Source organism: Mobula birostris, chromosome 8, assembly GCF_030028105.1.
Source record: "Mobula birostris isolate sMobBir1 chromosome 8, sMobBir1.hap1, whole genome shotgun sequence".
NCBI classification, from domain to species: domain Eukaryota; kingdom Metazoa; phylum Chordata; class Chondrichthyes; order Myliobatiformes; family Myliobatidae; genus Mobula; species Mobula birostris.
The window spans coordinates 93,431,220-93,454,591 of NC_092377.1; the positions used below are offsets into that span (position 1 = coordinate 93,431,220).

The window sequence follows — 23,372 nt, forward strand, 5'->3', positions numbered from 1 at the left end:
GGCAGATACATTACGGGAAGAAAAATGGAGGACTGTGTGGGAGGGAAGGGTTAGGTTGATCTTGGAGCAGGTTCAATGGTCAGCACAGCATCGGGGCCGAAGGGTACGTTCCATGTCCAGACCACAACCAATCACAACCCAGCCGCCTGTCAATCAAACGTAAAGCCCGCCCGCCAAGGGGGGGCGGGCTCGTCTTGATCACGTGACAAGATCGCGCGTCGGAAGATGACTTCGTTCATGCGCCGTGACGCCTAGCATGTTGACGCATGCGTGTTGCGGACCCTGGTAGTGCGGTGGCCCAAGATGGCGAGCTCGGGGAGGAAACGCATCCTGAAGGAGGAGGATATCTCCAAGGTGGAGTTCGAGACCAGCGAGGAGGTGGACGTTACTCCCACCTTCGACACCATGGGCCTCCGGGAAGACTTACTGCGGGGAATTTACGCGTACGGTGAGTGCGGCCTGAGGCAGGTGGACGAGGTTGTCGCGGTAAAAGCCTGGGTTTGAGGCCGCGGGTCCTGGCTCCTGATCGCCCGGGACCCTCAACCGCGGAGCCCCTGTCTAGTGATGGGCCGAGTCCGCACCCGGATTAAGCCGACACCTGTGTCGAAGTGCTGAACGGTCGCGGCGTCGCTTCTCTGATACTGGTGAATCGTAATGACCGATCAACGTGAACCGCTGTAAATTGCTCTTGTTGCTGTGGGGTCTTGCTGTGCATGTATCCCTCCTCTTCGCCCCGACCCCGTTACACTTACTTCGTTACCTGTTTGGGGGATGTCCTGATGTAAAATTTAGCACACAAATGACAAAGTATCTGAGGACTGCATTCGCATCCGCCTTGAGGGAGGTACAACGGTAGAAATTTACTGTAGAGGAAGCTAACTTCCATGTGTAGTAACTAATTGGGTTAACACTGTTTTCCAGCTCTGAGGTAAAATCTGATTGCTGGTTTTTGCGTCCCCCACTCTTTCAGGTAGTGAATTGTGGACTACTACAAGTTTTTTTTCCCAAATACTTATACTAATTCACTTAAAATTCGTTTTGCCAAATTCTGTGCCCCAAGTCTGGGTCCTCCCTTTCATGCTCTGTAGGTCGGCTTACAGGTTATGCTCTTCAATTCAATGTTTGCCCCAAATGAAAATATCCTTAAGTAGCCCTATTCTCCTCAATGTCTTCATAATTTAAACTCACCAAGCGTCCCGATGTTCCTTTAAAGCACTTCTTTTTCGTCCCTAAAGTGACCAGAACTATATCTGTTATTCTAATTCTGATCTCTGGCATAATAACGTTGCTGTAGAGAAGAATGACTCCTCTATTAAAGTGATATTTCTGAATATAACCATTGTGGACCCACTTTATGTGGTCTATATGTCCTTTTACACTTCTCTAATCTCTGTGCCTTCCCCAAATATATTATCTCACATTTCTCCAGATTATTTTCCTTTTGTCACTTTTCTGCCCACCTAAGCATTACCAATCTCTGTTTTCTTTCTGCAGTTTACAATGCTCTTTCCAACAGCCAACTTCTTGATCAGTTTTGGTGTTCAATCAGGCAACGTGTTTTGAGTCCAAGTCCTCAATGTTACCACATACAGATGACTCCAGCAGTAATTTAGTGCCTTGTCAGGGCAACTTTGAGTCCTGTGAACTCCACGGCAAAGACATAATGCTTTTCACCCATTACCTTTTGCTTCCTTTAACTGTGTTCACTTCAGATCCAATTTACTCCTTTAGCTTGGATTTGGCAACCTTTTACTTTTCAGATTAGTTTGTCGTGTGATCTCATCAAACACCTAACTAAAATTCACATAGACCACATCATCGAATACATTGCTCTCTTCAACCTTGGTTTAAAAAGAAACTCTTTAGTCACAATTTTCCTTCAACAAGTTCATACCAGCTTGATTATTCTGCAAAAAATAAAAAGACTGTTTACTACATCCAACGGTCATACTCTTCCTCAATGACCGTATCCCTGCTGTCTCCTGTGTATCAGTAGGACCACCTGGTTTGGGAGTGGCAACAGGACTTATTTTTGTCAAAGAATGCATTTTGTGTAATCCAAAATCTTCATATTCCCCAGCTCTGCGCAGTTCTGCAAACTTGCTTTTCACCGTCTCTTTTTCTCAGTAAACTTGTGATCATCCTTCTTTCCCAGGTTTATCTGTCTCAATGACATTACCTCTGCTAGTATTAGTTAACTCTGGTATCAATTATTCATTAGTGGTTATATACTTTATAGTCGCCAAACAATTGATACTAGAACGTACAATCATCACAGCGATATTTGATTCTGCGCTTCCCGCTCCCTGGATTACAAATCAATAGTAAATATTAAAAATCTTAAATTATAAATCATTAATAGAAAACAGAAAAATGGAAAGTAAGGTAGTGCAAAAAAACCGAGATGCAGGTCCGGATATTTGGAGGGTACGGCCCAGATCCGGGTCAGGATCTGTTCAGCAGCCTTATCACAGTTGGAAAGAAGCTGTTCCCAAATCTGGCCGTACGAGTCTTCAAGCTCCTGAACCTTCTCCCGGAGGGAAGAAGGATGAAAGGTGTGTTGGCTGGGTGGGTCGTGTCCTTAATTATCCTGGCAGCACTGCTCCAGCAGTGTGTGGTGTAAAGTGAGTCCAAGGACAGAAACAACAGGAATTCTGCAGATGCTGGAAATTCAAGCAACACACATCAAAGTTGCTGGTGAACGCAGCAGGCCAGGCAGCATCTCTAGGAAGAGGTGCAGTTGACGTTTCAGGCCGAGACCCTTCGTCAGGACTCATCAACGAAGGGTCTCAGCCTGAAACGTCGACTGCACCTCTTCCTAGAGATGCTGCCTGGCTTGCTGCGTTCACCAGCAACTTTTATGTGTGTTCCAAGGACAGAAGATTGGTTTGTGTGATGTGCTGCGCCGTGTTCATGATCTTCTGCAGTTTCTTCCCGTCTTGGACAGGACAACTTCCATACCAGGTTGTGATGCACCCCAGAAGAACGCTTTCTACGGTGCATCTATAAAAATTGTGAGGGTTTTAGGGGACAGGCCAAATTTCTTTAGTTTTCTCAGGAAGTAAAGGCGCTGGTGGGCCTTCTTGGAAGTGGACTCTGCTTGGTTGGACCAAGTCAGGTCATTTGTGATATTGACCCTGAGGAACTTAAGGAATTAACTACCAGTTGTCTTGTTCTTTCTTTGCCTTTTATCAAAGTGAAGGTAGAAGTTACTGCTGATACTGTTGTCTGTCAAGTACACACATGCAGTGACTTGTGAAAGTTGACCCATGGATATAATACATAGCTCTAGGAATCTCTCAAAGGCCATGTCTTTCCCCAGGGTCAGCCTGGATACTGTAAATGTAATGAGGCATGTCTGTATACAGTACTGCAGGATAGAGTTGTTGACATGATGTATCCATCTATGAATCCTTTTTTTGACATAAGGCAGATCCTTTATTCAGAAGTATGACTGAGGCAATGAGTGTTTATAATGACACCTCTAACCCCCAAATGGTGAACCTTAGCTGAATAATTGTGGGTCAAACCCAATGTTGGATAGTGATCTAATGTTTGTTAAATACTTTTAGAAGTTTAAAGTTCTGAAGCTTGCAATTCTCCCCCCCCCCCCCACCTTCCCTGCAATCAACACTGACAAATCCATGTTTCTGCCTTAAAGTCCTTCATAGGCATTACCAGGAATCCATGTGTAGAAGTTTAATGCCTGAAGCAACTACAACAAAGACCTCGACTCTGTTTTAGAACCCCCCCGCCCCCCTCGTTCAGTCCCTTCCTACCTACATCATTGACACCTCACACACTCTTGATCTGTTCAAGGATTTCAGGTTCCCTGGCCCCTACCATCGTACTTTTGCTATGAATGTCCAGTCCCTATACACCTCCATCCCCCACCAGGAAGGCTTCAGAGCTCTCCATTTCTTTCTGGAAACCAGACCCAACCAACTCCCGTCCACCATCACTCTCCTCCGCCTAGTGGAACTTGTCCTCACTCTAAATAATTTCTCCTTTGGCTCCTCCCCCTTCCTTTAAACAAAACGGATAGGCATGGGCACTCGCATGGGTCCTAGCTATGCCTGCCTGTTTGCCAACTACATGGAAAAGTCAATGTTCCAAGTTTACATTGGTGACCATCCCACACTTTTCCTACACTACATAGACGACTGCATTGGTGTTGCTTCCTGCACCTGTGCTGAACTCGTCAATTTCATCCACTTAAGAAAATCCCTAGCATGTGATTGCTTTGTTAAATATAGATGAAGAATGGTGGAAGAAACTGGTGAGCATAAACACCAGCATGACTGTTGGGTTAAGCAATTGATGTAAATACTTTGTGATAGGTTGCAGTGAAGGAAATACCATAGTGATCCTCAAACATTTGTGTTTTGTACCTCTGTAAAGCTTGTTGCATTCAGAAACCACTTGATTTTCCGTGGAAAGGGCCATTTTAATAGTTGAAAGTTAAATGGCTTTGATGTTGGAGGGAACTTCCATTTTACCAACACATGGCAGCCACTGGTACACTAATTGAACAAACAATGGAGAATATAATGAAAAGGCAGGAATCTGACCTTGTGATTCTTTGCAGATCCGCTATTTATAAAAATATGCAAACTTCCGATTAGAAATATTCTTACATCAGAGATGAGGAACAGTGGCAAAGACAGAATTTATCCTTTATCCTCAGTTGCTCTGGGGAATGTGGTTATGGGCAGTTGCCTTGAACATACTCCTGCCCCTGTTGTCAATGTGCTTCTGTTGTCTAGATGGACAGGGTGTTTTGGGATGTTCTCTTTGGGACACTGAAGGGACAGTAATAATTGCCCCAAGTGTGAAAGCTGCACCATTTGAAGGGGAACCTAGAAGTGCTAGTTTTTCCTTCGAAAATGGACATCACGAGTTTGGTAGATTCTTGTTGAGTTGTTGCATTGCACCCTGTGGATAGTGCATGCTGCAGTTCTGATTTGGTAATGGAAGGACTTTATTGGCTTGTAACTCAAGGTCATTAAATTAAAGAATTAAGAAGGAACAGGTATTCCTCAATTCAGACATTTCATTTATGAATTTCTGCTCTAACATCAGTGAGTCTCTAGCATACCTGCCTTGACATGAAGGATGTTTTCTGTCAAACAGTATTAAATTTTAGCAAAAACACATGAAATCTTGAGTAATTCCAATCTATTCATCTCATAAAAGCTTCAGGGAGTGAAGGTTTCTGGTAGGGAGGGTCCACAATGTTCACAACAGGATCACTAAATGCTTACAAGAGACTCCTCACTTCTGTAGTTATTTCAAAATGTTGTTTTACCCTGTGTGTGCTGTCAGGAGTGCTGTTATTGACGATGTAACAACTTTTCCTCTCTCTTGTTCTACAGAAAGTATGTTTTGTTCAATTGCAAAATATATTTTCAAGCATTGAGCAGTGTGCTTTTTTTTAACTTGCAGGCTTTGAGAAGCCATCAGCTATTCAACAGAGGGCCATTAAACAAATAATTAAAGGAAGAGATGTCATTGCTCAGTAAGTACATCTCTTCAGTTTTGTAATTGCACATTAAAATTGAACTGCTTATTTAATACTTCCCATCCTTTTACCCAGATCCCAGTCTGGAACAGGAAAGACAGCAACTTTCTGTGTGTCAGTATTACAATGCCTGGATATTCAGGTAATATTTGTTAACATCTATACTTATTTTTATCTTGGTAAACAGATTATTTTATAGGACTATGTACATAGAAGTTAAGCAGTGTAAATAAAATTTAAGTAATTGTTTTAGACTAATGACATGCATTTCACAGATTATAATTGAACGTCGATTACTACCCTTTTAAAACACGTTTTTTTACATCTAGGTTCGTGAGACTCAGGCACTCATATTGGCACCAACACGGGAGCTTGCAGGACAGATACAGAAGGTAAGAATTAAATTTTTACAAGTTAGGCTTTCTTCATTAAAACTAGGTGAAAGATTCTATTTCATTCTTCAGTGTGCAGTTACTTCAGTGACTTCATTGTCAGTATGCCAGGCCAGAGTAGCATACCACAATTGGTTCCAGTATGTGTGTTAGGAACAGTAAATATGTTCTGTTTTGGGGTGCTTTTCTAGATTAGCATGTGATGAGATGTTTATCAACAGAACAGAGTTTTAGATCCAGTGTTGTATAATGAAAGTTTATCGGTAGCCCTGATAGGTAAGGGTCTGGAGAGAAGAATGATCATAATATGACAGTTTTATATAAAAGCTGAAAGTGGTTTAGTTCAGTCTCAATCAGGGGTTTTAAATCTAAATAGAGCAGGCCATGAAGGTGGGACTTGGCTGTAGTAGTTTGGAATCACTGTTAAAAGGTATAACAGTAAATAAGGATTTGACTTACAGGGGAAGTGTGAATAGGTTAGGACTTTATTCATTGAAGCGTAGGAGAATGAGCGGAGATTTGATAGACCTGTGTAAAATTGAATGGTATAGGGTAAATGCAAGCAGGCTTTTTCCATGGAGGTTGGTGAGACTAGAACTAGAGGTCATGAATTAAGGGTGAAAAGTGAAATGTCTAAGGGGAGTGGTGGGGGCACTTGTTCACTCAGGCTGCTGAGAGTGTGGAACAAGCTACAGGCAGAAGTGATGGATGCAGGTTTGATTTCAACATTTAGGAAAGTGTGGATGTGAGAGGTATGAAGGGCTTATAGTACAGGAGCAGATCGATGGGACTAGGCATAATAATAGTTGGCATGGACGAGATGGGTTGAAGAGCCTTTCTGTGACTCTAGAGCCCGAGAGTGAACGAGTAAAGAAATTAGCATTAACCAAAGCATTAGTATTGAGGAAGTTAATGGAGCTGATGATCTGCTTGCAAAAGTGGCCATGTAGATGGATGACCTGGTTCTCAAATGTATTCTGTTGCTGAGAGTACAGTCCTCATGGGCTGGAAGGTAACAAATGAAATGATGCTATTTAATGAGAGAAACGAACTATACACCAGTTCAATTGACATTAAAAAAGACTAGCTTTATTTGTCACATGTACATCAAAACGTATAGTAAAATGTGTTGTTTGTGTCAAATCAAATCAATGAGGTTTGTGCTGGTCAGCCACAAGTGTTACTACGCTTTTGGTGTCAACATAATAACCCTAACCATGCATCTTTGAAATGTGGGATGAAACCAGAGTGCCCTGGGGAAACTCGTGGATACGGGAAGAATGTACAAACTCCTTACAGGCAGCAGTGAGAATTGAATCCCAGTCTTACAGCTGGTGCTGTAACAGCGCCTAACTAACCACTACACTACCATGAATAAAAGGGAAATGGCTAGAAATGTTCATAAGGAAGTGCTTAGAAAATAGTAATAGGAATAGCCAGAGTGGGAGGAATTCATGGAAAAGAAATCATTCTGGACAAACTGTTTGGAATTTTGAGCTTGTAAACTAGCAGAATAAAGGTGAACCAGTTTTTCTATCATATTTGAACACTCAGAAGGCTTTGGATAAGGAACTGAGATTGAACAGAATTAGAGTATATTGTATTGGAGGTAATATCCTGCCTTGAAAAGAGTATTGGTTGATAGAAAACAGTAGAAATAAACAGGTCACTTTCAGGTTGGAAGGCTGGCTTGTTGGCATTGCTGCAGATGTTCGCAGTATATTTTGTAACTTGTCTGGGGGAATCATGTAATATATCCAAACTTGTTTAGTCTTTAAAAAGTTAGATGGTAGTGGGCTTGTGCAGGATATAGAGAAGCTTCAAGAAGAAAGACTTAAGAATGGGCAAGGGTGTCAAAGGCATCATACTTAGTTAAACATTAGAAAGACAGAGTTTTTTTAAAAATAATGATGGGTTAGAAAGTGGTGTTTGGTAAGATGGGGGCTTGAGTGGTGGTGTACACCAATCATTAAAAGACATTTCACTACTCAGCAGCAGTTAGGACCACTTGCAATATATTAACCTATGTTGAAAGAAGATTTTGAGTACAAGAGCAAAGGCATCTTCTGCCTATAACTTTCATGCCTCATTCACAATGTTGCATGTAGATCTGAACTTGCTTGAGGGAGCAGGCTATTTTATGTCTAAGTTTCTGCATTGGGAGGAACTTTAATGATCTGGTCATTGAGAGCATTTAGGAAACAGTGATCAAAATCTGATGCAGTTTGAAACATGGGTCTTAAACATTGATCAGGGCATAGGAAGTGCTGCCTGCTCTTGTGTGATGTTTTGTAAGATTTGTCTTTTTACATCTTAATTAATTCAAGTTATTTTAAAGCTTTGAGGTACGTACAGATGAAGAAAGTGATCTTTTTGTGAACAGCCATATTCCCAACCCCCTAAATCCTTGTTGTAGCGTGACTGTCATGTGTCTGTTGGTCAGGTACTCCTTGCTCTTGGTGACTACATGAACGTACAATGCCATGCTTGCATTGGAGGGACCAACGTTGGAGAGGACATTCGCAAGCTGGACTATGGACAGCATGTCGTTTCTGGTACTCCAGGACGCGTGTTTGGTAAGGGACCTGTATTGGTCTTTAGTACATAATACATAATCTAGCAGAGGAAAAATAATAATAATAACTAAAATTAAATAATAATAAACAAGTTACATATATTAATAATAAATAAACATATTATATATATTGTATAGATTTTTTAAAATGTGCAAAAGATTCTGTGTCCATTGAATCGGATGGCAGAGGGAAAGAAGCTGTTCCTGAATCGCTGAGTGTGTGCTTTCAGGCTTCTGTACCTCCTACCTGATGGTAACAGTGAGAAAAGGGCATGCCCTGGGTGCTGGAGGTCCTTAATAATGGACGCTGCCTTTCTGAGACACGGCTCCCTGAAGAGATGTCCTGGGTATTTTGTAGGCTAGTACCCAAAATGGAGGTGACTAGATTTACAACCTTCTGCAGCTTCTTTCGGTCCTGTACAGTAGCCCCACTATACCAGACAGTGATGTAACCTGTCAGAATGCTCTCCACGGTAGAACTATAGAAGTTTTTGTTGACCTGCCAAATCATTTCAAACTCCTAATAAAGTATAGCCGCTGTCTTGCCTTCTTTATAATATCGATATGTTGAGACCAGGTTAGATCTGCCGAGATCTTGACACCCAGGAACTTGAAGCTGCTCACTCTCTCCATTTCTGATCCCTCTATGAAAATTGCCCTTCCTGAAGTCCACAATCAGCTCTTTAGCCTGACTGAAGTTGAGTGCCAGGTTGTTGCTGCGGCACCATTCCACTAGTTGGCATATCTCACTCCTGTACACCCTCTCGTCACCACCTGAGATTCTACCGACAATGGTTATATCATCAGCAAATTTATAGATGGTATTTGAGCTATGCCTAGCCACACAGTCATGTGTATATAGAGAGTAGAGCAGTGGCTAAGCACACACCCCTGAGGTGTGCCAGCATTGATGGTCAACGAAGAGGATATGTTAACACCAATCTGCACAGATTGAGGTCCTCTGGTTAAGGAATCGAGGATCCAATTGCAGAGGGAGGTACAGAGGCCCAGGTTCTGCAACTTCTCAATCAGGATTGTGGGAATGATGGTATTAAGTGCTGAGCTATAGTCGATGAACAGCATCCTGACGTAGGTGTTTGTGTTGTCCGGGTGGTCTAAAGCCATGTGGAGAGCCATTGAGATTGCGTCTGCCGTTGATCTATTGTGGCGATAGGCAAATATGTTAGGGAAACTTAATAAATTGTACAGTGTAAAGTGATCCATTGAACAATCTTAGCATGACCCGAATGCTTTTGTTCCTCCAATACAGTTGCTGTCATTGCAATTGAGGGTATGCATCAGCCAAAGTTTACTCAGCAAGTTGCCACAAATTGCAAGTAGATAATAACCACAACATTATTTTGACTATTTTAAACATTGGCCAGGCCAAGACACCCACCTTTCTATTCCACATTATAGTGCAACAAGACTGCTGTTTTGAGATCTCCATACTTTCTCAATCTCAACACCTCATCTGTCCAACCCCACTCCAGGTAAAGGAAGAGAACAAATATTATTATAAACCATTTTGTGTTTTCATGAATTCGGAGTCAATCCCTTTGCGGATAGAATATAGGACAGTACAACCCAGGAATAGGCCCTTCAGCCCATAATGTTGTGCCTAACCAGCTAAAAAGTAAATTTAAAAAAAATAATCCCTCCTACCCACACAATGTCCATATCCCTCCATCTTCCTCATATTCATGTGCCTATCTAAAAGTCTCATAAAAGCCTCTAACATATTTGCCTCTACCACCATACCAGGCAACTGATTCCACACATGCAGCACTCTAAGTTTAAAAAAAACACTTGCCCCTCACACTCCCTTTGAACCTACCTTGCTTTCAATGCATGCCTCTGGTATTAGACATTTCTACCCTGGGAAAAAGATACTCTCTGTCCACTCTTATCTATGCCTTTCATAATCTTATAAACCTCTATCAGATCTCACCTCGGCCTCCGCAGCTCCAGAGAAAACAACCTGTTTATCCAGCCTGTCATGATAGCACGTGCCCTCTAAACGAGGCAGTATCCTGGTGAGCCTCTCCAAATCCTCAACGTCCTTCCTATAGTGGGACAATCAGAACTGTATTCAGTGCTCCAGATGTGGCCAAACCAGAAAGTTTCAACATACCTCTTGACTTTTGGACTCAATGCCTCAACTAATAAACACAAGCATACCGTAAGCTGCCTTAACCACCCTATCGACCTGTATTGCCACTTACAAGGAACAATGAACTTGGACCCCGAGGTCTATCTGTGCAGCAACACTGTTGAGGGTCTTTTCCCCTAACTGTGTGCTGTATCCTTGCATCTGCCCTACCAAGATGGAACACCTCACATTTATCTGGGTTAAACTCATCTGACGTTTCTCAACTTGTATCTGCAACTGATCTATATCATGTTGTATTCTTTGTCAGCCTTCTATACTAATCATCTGCAAACTCAAGTAACCCACCCATCTACATTTTCACCCTGGTCATTTATATACATCTCAAACAGCAGAGGTCCCAGCACAGATCCCTGTGGAACACAGCTAATTACATACCTCAAGTTCAAATTAGTTCCTTCGACCACTACCCTCTGTCTTCTATGCGCATTCCAGTTCTGAATGCAAACAGCCAAGTCACCACAGACCCCATGCATGGTTATCTTCTGGATTAGCCTCCCATGAGGGACTTTGTCAAAATGCCTTACTAAAGTTCGAGTGATGGCACTACTCGAGTGCCTTAAAGTATCTGTACCCTCCAATATGTCTCCCCTGAGTGCAGCTATAATATTGTCCCTAATTAGTAGTGCATCTCTTCCCCCCCCCCCCCACAGCTCCTTTTGATCTTTACTAAAATGTTGAAAACCTGGTACATTAACCCCTCTGTCAACCAAGTCTCTGTAATGGCCACAACATTGTAGTTCCATGTACTGATCCATTCTCATCACTTTCACCCATAATACTCACTAAAATACACACACTTCAAACTATCTGTACCATCATACATATTTTGATTTTTGCCTATCAATCCTTTCCCTGACAGCTAACTTCCTGTCATCCTTCACATACTGACCTGGTGCTCTGGTTCCCAGCCCCCCTGCAAAACTAGCTTGAACTCTCCCAAGTAGTATTAGCAAATCTTCCCACCAGGATATTGGTCCCCCTCCAGTTCAAGTGCAACCTGTCATTCTTGTATAGTTCATCCCTTCCCCAGAAAAGATTCCAGTGATTCAACAACTTAAAACCCTGCCCCCTGCACCATCTCCTCAGCCACTCATTCATCTGTGCTATCATCGCATTCCTACCTGCACTAGCAGGAGTAACCCAGAGATTATTACCTTAGAGGTCCTTCTCTTCAGCCTTTTTCCTAACTCCCTGTACTCACTGTGTAGGACCTCTTCCCCCTTTTCTGCCTATGTCATTGGTGCCAATGTGCACCATGACCTCTGAAGTTTACCCTCCCCCTTGAGAATATTGTGCAGCTCCTGGAAACTTAACAGGTCATTGTAATATAAGAAAATTAACAGGAAAGAGCTATTTACCCTCTTCAGCTAATCGGTGTTGGTTACTCTGGTACCCTTTCAAACCATTGATGTAAGGCCATAAGACGCAAGCAGAATTAGGCCATTTGGCCCATTGAGTCTGTTCTGCCATTTTATCATGACTGATTTATTATCCCCATCAACCCCATTCTCTTGCTTTTATCCCCGTAACCTTTGGCACCATTATTAATCAGGGATCTATCCACCTCCACTTCAAATACACCCAATGACTTGACCTCCACGGCTGTGTGTGGCAATTCATTCCAAGCAAGCAAGAACCAGCCTTGAAACTTGCACTGAATGTATTATTACAAAATGTGACCTATTTTGAAATGACAAGGCACACCTGTGTTAACAAAGGACAGGTTATTAAGCTAGAGTATATGTAAGTATTCATGTCTAATTGATCAAAGCAAATATAGAGGAAACATAATAGACCATACAAAGACATCTGTACTTGAGTCAAAATGGTACTCAACTCACAGCTGTTTCTAAAACGCATCTCCCGTAAAATCTAGGGGTTTATTGTATTCACTTCCCTGCCAGATAGTGAGGTTTTACAAATATGCCAATAAATGATCCCATTTTTAGTTTTTCAGGATAACCAACTGGTTGAAAGTTTTAACTGATCAAGGGCTGTGGCTGATTTAAGTCTTTGAATTTTGTTTTTTGCTGAGTTTTTACTCAGTTGTAATTGTATAGCTGACCATCAGAGGCCATTGAGTTCATGGAAGAATGACCTTAATCATGGATTTTATTCAATAGATATGATACGAAGACGAAGTTTGAGAACACGTTCCATCAAAATGTTGGTTCTTGATGAAGCAGATGAAATGCTGAACAAAGGTACCTCATCTTTGCATTCTGAAGCTAGGTTAAATAGTGTGGTCTGTGCTCTTTTCACTGTAGATGTTTTAGAAGTGTTATGAGCAGAGCATTTAATTTTATAAAGGGATCCCAGAAGGTAGGTGGAGCGGGGCACTTTCGGGGGAGGGGAAGAAGGCCATTCAAAACAAGTTTAGTAACAAGATAAGGAAATCCATAACCAGCTTGTTCTAAATGCTTTCATGGCTTGGTAAATTGGCCACTTCAAGCAATTGAGTTGGGTTGGACCATCAAAGGAAATGGAGGAAGGATGGATAAATTGAGGCGGATGTGCCGTTGAGCTATGAGTTACAATATGTGAATGGCAGTGCCTTTGTAATTACTTGCCATCCCTCCCTTTGACCTATTTTGCCCGAAGTGTTACTATGAGTTAAGTTAGTTATTCTACATACCAATATCTAGCAATATCAACTCCGAAGGATAGGTCGTGTCAGCTGGACGCTGGCTTTGTGGTTTTAAAAAAAGCATAACAGCGTCTCATCCACCTCAGGATACTGAAGAAGTTCGGCATGGGCCCCCAAATCCTCAAGACCTTCTATAGGAGCACCATTGAAAGTGTACTGGTGGGCTATATCACCACCTGGTATGGAAACTGCACCAACCTTGATCACTGGGCACTGCAGAGAGTGGTATGGACAGCCCAGCACATCTGTGGATGTGAACTTCCCTCCATTGAGGACATTTATAGCAGCAGGTGCAGAAAGAAGGCCTGGAAGATCATCGGGGACACCAGTCATCCCAACCATAAATTGTTTCAATGCTTCCGTCTGGCAAACAGTATGGCAGCATTAAAGCCAGGACCAACAGGCTACTGGGCAGCCTCTTCCTACAAGCCATTAGACTTCTAAATTCACATGACTGTAAATTGCAACGGAGGCATAACACAAAGACTTTTACTCCATCATGTTGTGGGATGGATGTAAGATTTAAATAAATTCTAATTCTAATTCGTGTCTCCCGAAACAGATCCTTTACCCCCAGTTAAAGGAAGGTCAGCAAGCCCCAAGTGGGCAAAGGAAATAATTCTAAAATAACACCAAAATCACCTGAAGAAATTCACTATTGTATCTAAAAACTTTGGGAAGACATTCCACTCAATAGATACACCTGGAGGAAATCTGTTCAAGAGGGAGCTGAAGTCATGAGAGTGAACTCCACTATGCCCCAGAGAGCAAGCAGCAGCTGCAAAAGGAGAGACTGAACAACCAGAAGACCCAACTGCTAACCACAGGCACCACTTATGAATATGTTGATCCCAATCAGCCTCTACAGCCACCTGAAGACATCCCCTTCGGAGATCATACTCAAGTGATCGCACAACTATTACTAATCTACATAATTGGTAAACTAAATTTGACATATATCTGTGATCAACACTTTGAGTGGGATATAGAGAGTCTAGAGCAGGGGTACCCTACTTGGGGTCCACAGGGCACTGGATTAAAGGTAGGGTCCATGGCATAAAAGTTTAGGAACCCCTTTTCTAGCAAAGCTAGAAAGGATTTGCAGGTGAAACAGAAAGCTGATCTAATAGAGGAGTTTAAAATTGAAGATTTTTATAGTAGAGAATGTTTTCAATAAGACCATAAGAAACAGGATGAAAATTAGACTATTTGGCCCATCGAGGCTGTCTGCCGGCCCGTCCTATATACCAAGCATCTAGCAAAACCAACGCCGATGGATAGGTCATGTCATCTGGATGCCTAATTCACATCCCCCAAAACAGATCCTTTACTTCTAGTTAAAGGAAGGTCAACGAGTCCTAAGTGGGTTAAGGAAACACTTCTATAATAACATCTAAATCAGCCTGAAGAAATTCACTGTCGTATCTAAAAACTTGGGAGACATTGCACTCAGTACGCCATTCCATCATCGCTGATTTATTATTCCGCCTCAGTCTGATTTGCTGCTTTAAATGTATCCAGTGACTTGGCCTCCACAGCTGTCCATGGTAATGAATTCCGAAGATTCACTGCCCACTGGCTGAAGTAATTCCTCCTCTCTGTTCTGAAGGGTCAAATTATTCAGAGGCTGTACCCTCTAGTCCTAGACTGTAGGAAACATCCTTTCCATGTGCAATGTATCTGGGCCTTTTAATATTCGATAGGTTTCAGTGAGACTCCCCGCCTCATTCTTCTAAACTGTAGCGAGTATGGGTCCAGTGCCATCAAGTGATCCTCGTAACACTTTCATTCCAGGATCATTTGGTGAACATCCTGATGAAGCCGTCGCAGTAGCAGTCCCCGGGAAATCCAGTTGGGAACGAAAGGGCAAATGGCTGTACTTAGTGGTTGCTAAAAATTTGTAGTTCCATGAGTGATGGCTGAAGTCAGTTGTATACAGCAGATGCATTATAGGGGAGTTGGACAAGCAAAGAAGGGGAAGGGAAAGCAGTTTGGAAGCAAGCTTGCAGGCAGGCGTTGCCTGAGCCAAATGGCCTGTTTCTGTGCTGTGTTGACACTAAGCAAGTGTTCGTGCAGTCGTAGCTGAATGTGGCCTATTATTCATAGGCTGTAAGCAATTAATTCCCAAGTAAAAAAGCAAAAACTGTGTGAACCATTTGTTTTCAATAAACATATTTGTGGAAGGCCATTGAAATAATAATAGGATTTTGATTGTGTTGCATTGTTTTCTAAATAAGATTGGCTTTAGCTGGTTGACACTAGCTGGTTGGCAGTGGTATTCCACATTTTTTTGAGTGCATTATGTGGTTTGTTTTCCTGACCGCAGGTTTTAAGGAACAGATCTATGATGTGTACAGATATTTACCTCCAGCCACACAAGTGATTCTTATCAGCGCTACCCTGCCTCACGAAATCTTGGAAATGACCAACAAATTCATGACGGACCCCATCCGAATCCTGGTCAAACGGTAGGATTCTTTCTGCCTCAGAACCTTAAAATTTCAGCACAAGCCATTGAGCTGTGAAGTTCCATGTTCCACACTCACCTAGTACCCTTTCTTCCGTTACTTGTAACCAAAAATAGCCAGCATTGGCTTCCTTTTCTCTGGTGTCCTTTCAGAATCTATCCTTGGCCCCTTCCTTTATCTCATCTGTACGATATCTCTCAGTGGCATCTCAAAAAACGCACTCAATAACCAAATGTACACCAACCTTTACCTTCAAACTCCTCTTTGTCTCAAATTTGTCAGAGACATTTTGTTCTCAGTCCAGCCCTGCTGAGCAGAAATTTCCATCAATGAAAAGTACAGGGAAGGACTACAGATTTGCCTTTGGTCCACATCACACGCTTCATTTCCAAACCTGAACTGACTGCTGAGATTGAACCAGCATGTTGACGGCCTTGGAGTGCTGCTTGAGCGTGGCCTCGAGTCTGAGCCACTACTATGCAATCCTGTTCATAACTTCATAACATTTGACTCTGAGCATGCCTTCACTCATCTGCTGCTGAAATTCTCCGCCATGCCTTTGTTACCTCTAGATTTGACCATTCCAGTGTTGGATTCCTTCACACTACTCTCCATGTTTTGAGGTCATCCGCATTTCTGCTGCCCAGGTGTCACCCTTCAGTCTAGTGCATGCTGACTTGCTGTATCTGCTGATTTCAAACCCTTTGTGGTCTTACCTCTCCCTTTATTTTCTTGCTGTGTATTCCTGCTAAAGTATCAGTGACCTTTGAACTCTGGACACTTGCTCACCATGAATTTAATGGTTGCAATTTGGTACCAAGGTACTAAGTTGTGGCATTCCTCCCCAAAACTGATCTTGTTTCATTTAAATTCTGACAGATCTGGTTCCCATTTTGTTACCTCTGATGCCCTGGGGTTAATGTTTGAAAGGGAGTTGAACAGACAGAAATAAAGACATTCTGTATGTTTGCAGTACAGTAGCGTAGAGGTTGGAGTAATGCTTTACAGTGCCAAGAATCAGGGTTCAATTCCCACCACTGTATGTTCTGTCTATGACCACATGGGCTTCTGGGTGCTCTGGTTTTCTCCCAAAGACCTATGGGTTGGGGTTAGTGAGTTGTGGGCGTGCTATGTTGGTGCTGGATGGGTAGCGACACCTGTCGGCTGCCCCCCAGGATATTCTCTAGCTGTATTGATCATTGATGCAAATCAACACATTTCAAATGTACATGTGACAAAGCTAATCTAATCTTTTATAGTAGTCAAAATGTAACTGATGAAGTCATATTATACAGGCAGTGCAATAGACAACTATCAAACTTGGAGGCTTCAGGTCAGTTTCTGCTGTGCCATGTATTTTAATATGATTACATTGTGTTTACAGTGATGAGTTGACCTTGGAAGGAATCAAACAGTTCTTTGTGGCAGTTGAAAGGGAGGAGTGGAAGTTTGACACATTGTGTGATCTGTACGACACATTGACCATTACCCAGGCTGTCATCTTCTGCAACACCAAACGGAAGGTAGGGAAACATTCCCACTTCAGCACGTCATCTTTCTACTCATTTGGTAAAGAAAAGCAACTAAATATGGCCCTTGTGGCTACGGGGATCAGGGGGTATGGAGGTCGACCTGTTTTCGCTATCAGAAGGTGTTTTCACTGTACGAAAAAAGGCAGCATGTGCTCGAACAGCCAAGCTCCTCCCTCAGAACTGCACCCCAGTCGGCATTGCTTAAACTCGTGCTTTATCTCAATTTATTTTGTGCATCCGTTAGCAAGGTAAGTTCTAAGGTATCGGAAAAGCCAAAAAAAACTCGTAAGGGTGTTACACTTAGTGTAAAACTAGACATAATTAAGCATTTCGATCGTGGTGAATGAAGTAAGGACATTGTCCGCGCGTTGAACTTGCCTGCGTCCACCATACGCACTACAGGTTTCCCCCGCCACCCGAAGGTAGAGCATTCCTGTGAAACGGTTCGTAAGCTGAAATGTCGTAAAGTGAAGAAGCAATTACCATTTATTTATATGGGAAAATTTTGTGAGTGTTCGCAGACCCAAAAATAACTTACCAAATCATGCCAAATAACACATGAAACTAAAATATCGGTAACATATGGTAAAAGCAGGATTGATATGTGATAAATACACAGCCTATATAAAGTAGAAATACTCTTCTACAATCATTGTCACACTGTTCTCCATAGCGAAAATCTCACGCAAGCGCTCTCGGCAGAAACACAGTGCAAGCGCTCTTGGCAGAAACACTCTCTCCAGTAATCTTTAAGCTATGAAGCTGCCAAATCATACCAAATAACACATAAAAATACACAGCCTATATAAAGTAGAAATAATGTATGTACAGTGTAGTATCACTTACCAGAATCAGGAAGACGTGCCGAGCACACTGATGATGGTGTGTTAGGCTGAGTCGTCAGAGGTTGGGGTGATGCAGTGGTCCCCATCCTCTGGGCCGCCGACCGATACCGATCCGCGAAGCATGCAGGGGTCCAGCGGTAGCCAGGACCCACCCAGCACATCTTTAAGAAAAAAGCCAAAATAAACAAGCTAATTAATTAGGTGCAGCCGGGCACATAAATATCAGGCCAGATCAGAGGCAACACAATCGGCGATCGCCTCTGATCTTGGCCGACATTTACCTGCCGGGCAGTACCTAATTAATTAGCTTGTTTATTTCGGCTTTTTTCTTAAAGATGTGCTAGGTGCGTTCCAGCCACCGCTGCATTCTTTGCAGCCGGGTATCTGTCCGCGGCCCGGGGCTTGGGGTGGTGGTACACTGGGGTGTCATCTCATCGTCTGTTTCCATAAGGGCAGACAGTTCATTTTCATGTCTGCCTGCCTCGACGTCGAAAGTCGAGCTTCATTGGCTGATGTGGAAGGCTTGAAAAACGACAGTACGCTTGACTGCTTAGCCTCGTGCATTTTTCTATCATACAGTTCTTTGTAAGCACTCAAACCATCCTGTAAATATGCCCTAAACCTACGTACCCTTTCAAAATTAAAATTAAAGTCATACTTTTCTGCAATCATTGCAGCGAACATCTCACGCAGTTGCTTCACGTTCATTTCCTGGACGACTTCACTTTCGGTCTGTTCGCTACTGCATTCGATTGTTATCCTTTCCTCTTGCAATTGCATCAGCTCTTCATCTATCAGTTCTTGGTCATGGGATGCCAAAACCTCTTCAACATCATCTTCGTCAACTTCCACAAGCCAAACTCACTTTGTCATTACTTCGTTCACTATGACCGAAATGCTTAATTATGTCTAGTTTTACACTAAGTGTAACACCCTTACGAGCTCTTTTAGACTTTTCCGATACCTTAGAACTCCTCTTGCTAACAGATGCTCAAAATAAATCGACATAAAGCACAGGTGCTCACAGGCACGTGTTTAAGCAATGCCAGCTAGAATGCAGTTCCGGGGGAGGAGCTTGGCTGCTCGGGACGCGCGCTGCCTTTTTTCCTAACAAGGCTGTTAGTGAAAACAGGTAACTAATGTAGGTCTTTCGTAACAGCGAGGTTTGGTAAAGTGAACGTTCGAAAAGCGGGGGGACACCTGTATTTATACGCAGAGAGAAAGAATTTTGAAAGCTGCCGATGTGACTGTTGGTTCTGCTCGTAGCAAAGTGGTCTCTCAGTCGGCATCCAATAATGGATAAAATGGAAAGTCTATTGCTTGAGTGGATTGATGGGTGTACAAAGCATGGTGTTCTGTTAAGTTTTCTTATACAGAAATCAGTCGGTCTTTTTAATAAGTTGAAACAGAAAGCACTGGACGATGGTGATGAAAGTGTTGCGAAAGTGGAATTTAAAGGTAGTCACGGGTGGTTTGATCGGTTTCTGAGGCGAGGGCGGCTTCATAGTTTAAGCAGTCATCCCCAACCTCCGGGCCTCAGACCAATACATAGCTGCAAAGAATGCAGTGGAGCAGCGGTAGTCGGAATGCACCCAGTGCATCTTTAAGAAAAAAGGCAAAATAAACAAGCTAATTAAATAGGTGCCACCCGGCATGTAAGTGTCAGCCCAGATCAGTGCCGATTGCGGACTGCGTTAGGTGGTAATTCGTTTAAGCAAGTGTTTAACTGTGACGAAACTGCAATTTATTGGAGTCTTCCGAATTCCAGTAAGTGATACTACACTGTACATACATTATTTCTACTTTATATAGGCTGTGTATTTTTGTGTTATTTGGTATGATTTGGCAGCTTCATAGCTTAAAGGTTACTGGAGAGAGTATTTCTGCGGAGAGTGCTTCCACGAGATTTTTGCTGCACTAGACAGTGCAATGACTGCAGAAAAGTATTTCTACTTTACATAGGCTGTGTATTTATCATATCATTCCTGCTTTTACTATATGTTACTGTTATTTTAGGTTTTGTGTGTTAGTTGGCATGATTTTGTAAGTTATTTTTTGGGTTTGGGAACGCTCAAAAATTTTTCCCATATTAATAAATGGTAATTGCTTATTCACTTCACGACGTTCCGGCTTACGAACCGTTTCATAGGAACACTCTGCCTTCGGATAGCGGGGGAAACCTGTAAAAGTATTTATTAGTGTTCCGAATCGATATTGTTCATAAAGGGGAATTTAACACAACTGCTTTCAACACCAATTTCTTAATTGTAGGTGGATTGGCTCACTGAAAAAATGAGAGAGGCTAACTTCACGGTGTCGTCCATGCATGGTGACATGCCACAGAAGGAGAGGGAATCCATCATGAAGGAATTCCGCTCTGGTGCGAGGTGCGTAGTGTTTGAAGGTTCCAAGAGTTCTGATCATTTCGGACATCAGTGACAAAACATGACATTTGCTTGTTCTTTTTTTAAAACAGCCGGGTGCTCATTTCTACAGATGTTTGGGCCAGAGGTTTGGATGTCCCTCAGGTGTCGTTGATCATAAACTATGACTTGCCCAATAACAGAGAATTGTACATCCACAGGTAACCTTAGTGTGTTGGTTGTGCTGGGTTTGGTTTTATAATTCTTGATGTCACTGGCCAAATGGACCACAGTCTCTTCTCTTCCATCCCCTCTCTTCAGTCCAGCCATTGTGTGTAGTCACACCTCTTATCCTCTGCCACATCGCTGCTGTTGGTGGAGTTCAAAGTAACCAATCTCAACTTGATAATTACTTCCATGGTTGTGTAATGCATAACATCTGAAGTATGAAACCAAATTATTGGTAATTAAAGTAATACAGTATTAGGGCCCTGCGGTAGTGTAGTGGTTGGCACAACGCTGTTACAACTCAGAGCATCAGGGTTCAATTCCAGCATCCTTGTTTGTCCTTCCCACGAGCACAAGGGTGCTGGGTGCTCCAGTTTCCTCCCACAGTCCAAAGACGTACCAGTGAGTAAGTTAGAAGGTCATTGTAAATTGTCCTGTTATTAGGCTAGAATTAAATGGGTTGCAGGATGGTGAGACTCATTGGGGAGGAAGGGCCTGTTCTGAATAAATCAAATACAAGGATTTTGAAAATGAAATATTGAAGTCTTAATGAGGTGAAATGGGTAGTTGATGAAGAAGTAATTAACATTACCTTATTACCATTCAGATCTTTGAAACAATTGGCCAACTAATTGTGCTCTGGCAGAGTCTCTCCAGTTATTGATGGTGACTAATATGGCATGGTAGCCAATGTCCTCTTTCCCTCCCCCAACCCCCTGTTCTGACATCCCCTGCCATTGGTTGTAGGATTGGCCGATCGGGACGATATGGGCGCAAAGGTGTGGCCATCAACTTCGTTAAGAACGATGACATTCGTATTCTGCGAGATATCGAGCAGTACTACTCAACGCAGATTGATGAAATGCCAATGAACGGTGAGCTCTGGTTCAGTTCTTTACCTCTAGGCAGCTGTCGGGACAATCTGGAGTCAATTTTGTATCTTTTAGCAATTCATGAGCATACTCAGATGCTCATACCCATTCTAAAATCTGATTGGTGTCAACAATAAACTGGAAACCATTAGCTGGAACTAAATCTGCCATTTAAAATGTGCACATTTAAATTGGGCTGTGGAATATACTTGACAATGCCAGGCTTTGACCAATGCTGATGATTTTTACCACCTTAAGTACTCCTGTTAATTTTGGGCAGAAATAGCAGTTTGCTCATAACTGAGCAAATGCAAGAACAAACACGAGTAACAACACCCTATTACATAATTGCATCTTCTAACTATAAATAATAATGGCTATATATTTCTTCAGTGCTGCTCTGTCATTTGGGGAGGTCATGCCAATTTGATTTTGCTTCAACTCCACTTTCCTGCTCACTCCCTACAGTTTTGTAGTCTAAAAAATCAGTTGATAATCTGTATTGAATACCTTTCATAGTCCTCTGCGTTGGAGAGTTCCAGAAATTCACAACACTCAGAACCTTCCCTCCATCATGACATTTTCATCCAGGAATCCACCTAACCTTCTCTGCGCTACCTTTAATGCAAGTAGATCCCTCCTTAAATAAACAGTAAGGTGGAAGGCTACCAATACTGTGAAGGTTACAGTAGCAAGCTTTCTCTATTTTTCTTTGGCATTTTCAAGGAGAATAAAATTTCATGCAGCAGATATTGTCATAAACGTAAAAGATTCTGCAGATGCTGGAAATCCATGGCAACCCGTTCAAGTTGTTGAAGGAACTTGGAAGGTCAGGAAACACTAGAGAGGAATAAACAGTCAATGATTTGGTCCGAGACCCTTCATCAGGACTGGAAAGGAGAAGAACTTACCCCTTCCTCTCCCCACCACCTTATTCTGGCTGTGTCACCCTTCTTTTCCAGTTCTGATGAAGGGTCTCCGTAAATGTTGCCTGATCTGCTGAGTTGCTGCAGCAGATCTTGTCTGATATCTTTGTACAATTTGGATCATGCTGAATTTGACCTGTCTTATGAATTTACATTGTTTTATTTTTTCTTGTCTAGTTGCTGATCTTATTTAAAGCAAATGAGAAGACCAGGGACCTGAGTGACCAGTGGATTACATTTCTTTTGCTTCTGAAGAGAAAACGCTACTCAAGGCTCTAATATATCACCCTAAGGTTTTTAGGATGTGGATCTTGTATACAGTCCCATCTGATTCTGTAAACTAGTGTCTTTTGGTTTCTTTTGTACACAAGGGGTTTCTATGATTTTGTTTTACTATTATATTAAGTAAAAATACAACATTTTAATGTTGAATCGGCAACTGTGATGCTCTGTGGATATTAAAGTTTGGTATTAACTTTAATTTTGATTTCGAATTTCTTTGAGAGTTTGGAGAAAGCATGTCTCTTTCCATCACTGTTTGATTTCTCAGTGATTACCTCTCACCTTGTCACTTGAAAGGCATTTAGGTGAGTGCCTTGTGTACAAAATTTTGTGTAGGATCAAGGAACTTCAGTTCTGACTTGATGTAGAGGTATTCTCAGTGAGTGTATGTAAATTAGGAGTGAAGGGAGAACCTGAGCCAACACTAAGATCATGTTTGCTGGATCTTTGGTCTCAGCTCCGCATTCCTGTCTGATTTCCCCACTATGATCAAGGGTAGCAAATTCCTAAGGTCCACTGCCCTCAGAAGAATTTCAACCTTGAGAGTA

At 42.3% G+C, this 23,372-nt stretch overlaps 1 protein-coding gene across 1 annotated transcript; it reads left to right on the forward strand.

Annotated features, from left to right (window-relative positions):
* The first annotated feature begins 257 nt into the window (after positions 1-257).
* Positions 258-23,023, forward strand: eif4a3 (eukaryotic translation initiation factor 4A3). The gene is made up of 12 exons (XM_072265680.1): positions 258-448; positions 5,446-5,518; positions 5,597-5,663; positions 5,851-5,913; positions 8,357-8,489; positions 12,785-12,865; positions 15,635-15,776; positions 17,161-17,299; positions 20,425-20,540; positions 20,630-20,737; positions 21,492-21,619; positions 22,720-23,023. Exons 1-12 carry the CDS (start codon positions 304-306, stop codon positions 22,734-22,736), a joined length of 1,212 nt encoding a protein of 403 aa, XP_072121781.1. The 5' UTR covers positions 258-303; the 3' UTR covers positions 22,737-23,023.
* Positions 23,024-23,372: the final 349 nt, after the last annotated feature.

What these genes read in the sequence shown, in the direction of transcription:
- eif4a3 (XM_072265680.1), top strand. Translation starts at nt 304, where the DNA reads ATGGCGAGCTCGGGGAGGAAACGCATCCTGAAGGAGGAGGATATCTCC. An exon ending in AGATGAAATGCTGAACAAAG is followed by an intron (nt 12,866 to 15,634) that starts GTACCTCATCTT and finishes TCCTGACCGCAG; the next exon opens with GTTTTAAGGAACAGATCTAT. An exon ending in AGAGAATTGTACATCCACAG is followed by an intron (nt 20,738 to 21,491) that starts GTAACCTTAGTG and finishes CATTGGTTGTAG; the next exon opens with GATTGGCCGATCGGGACGAT.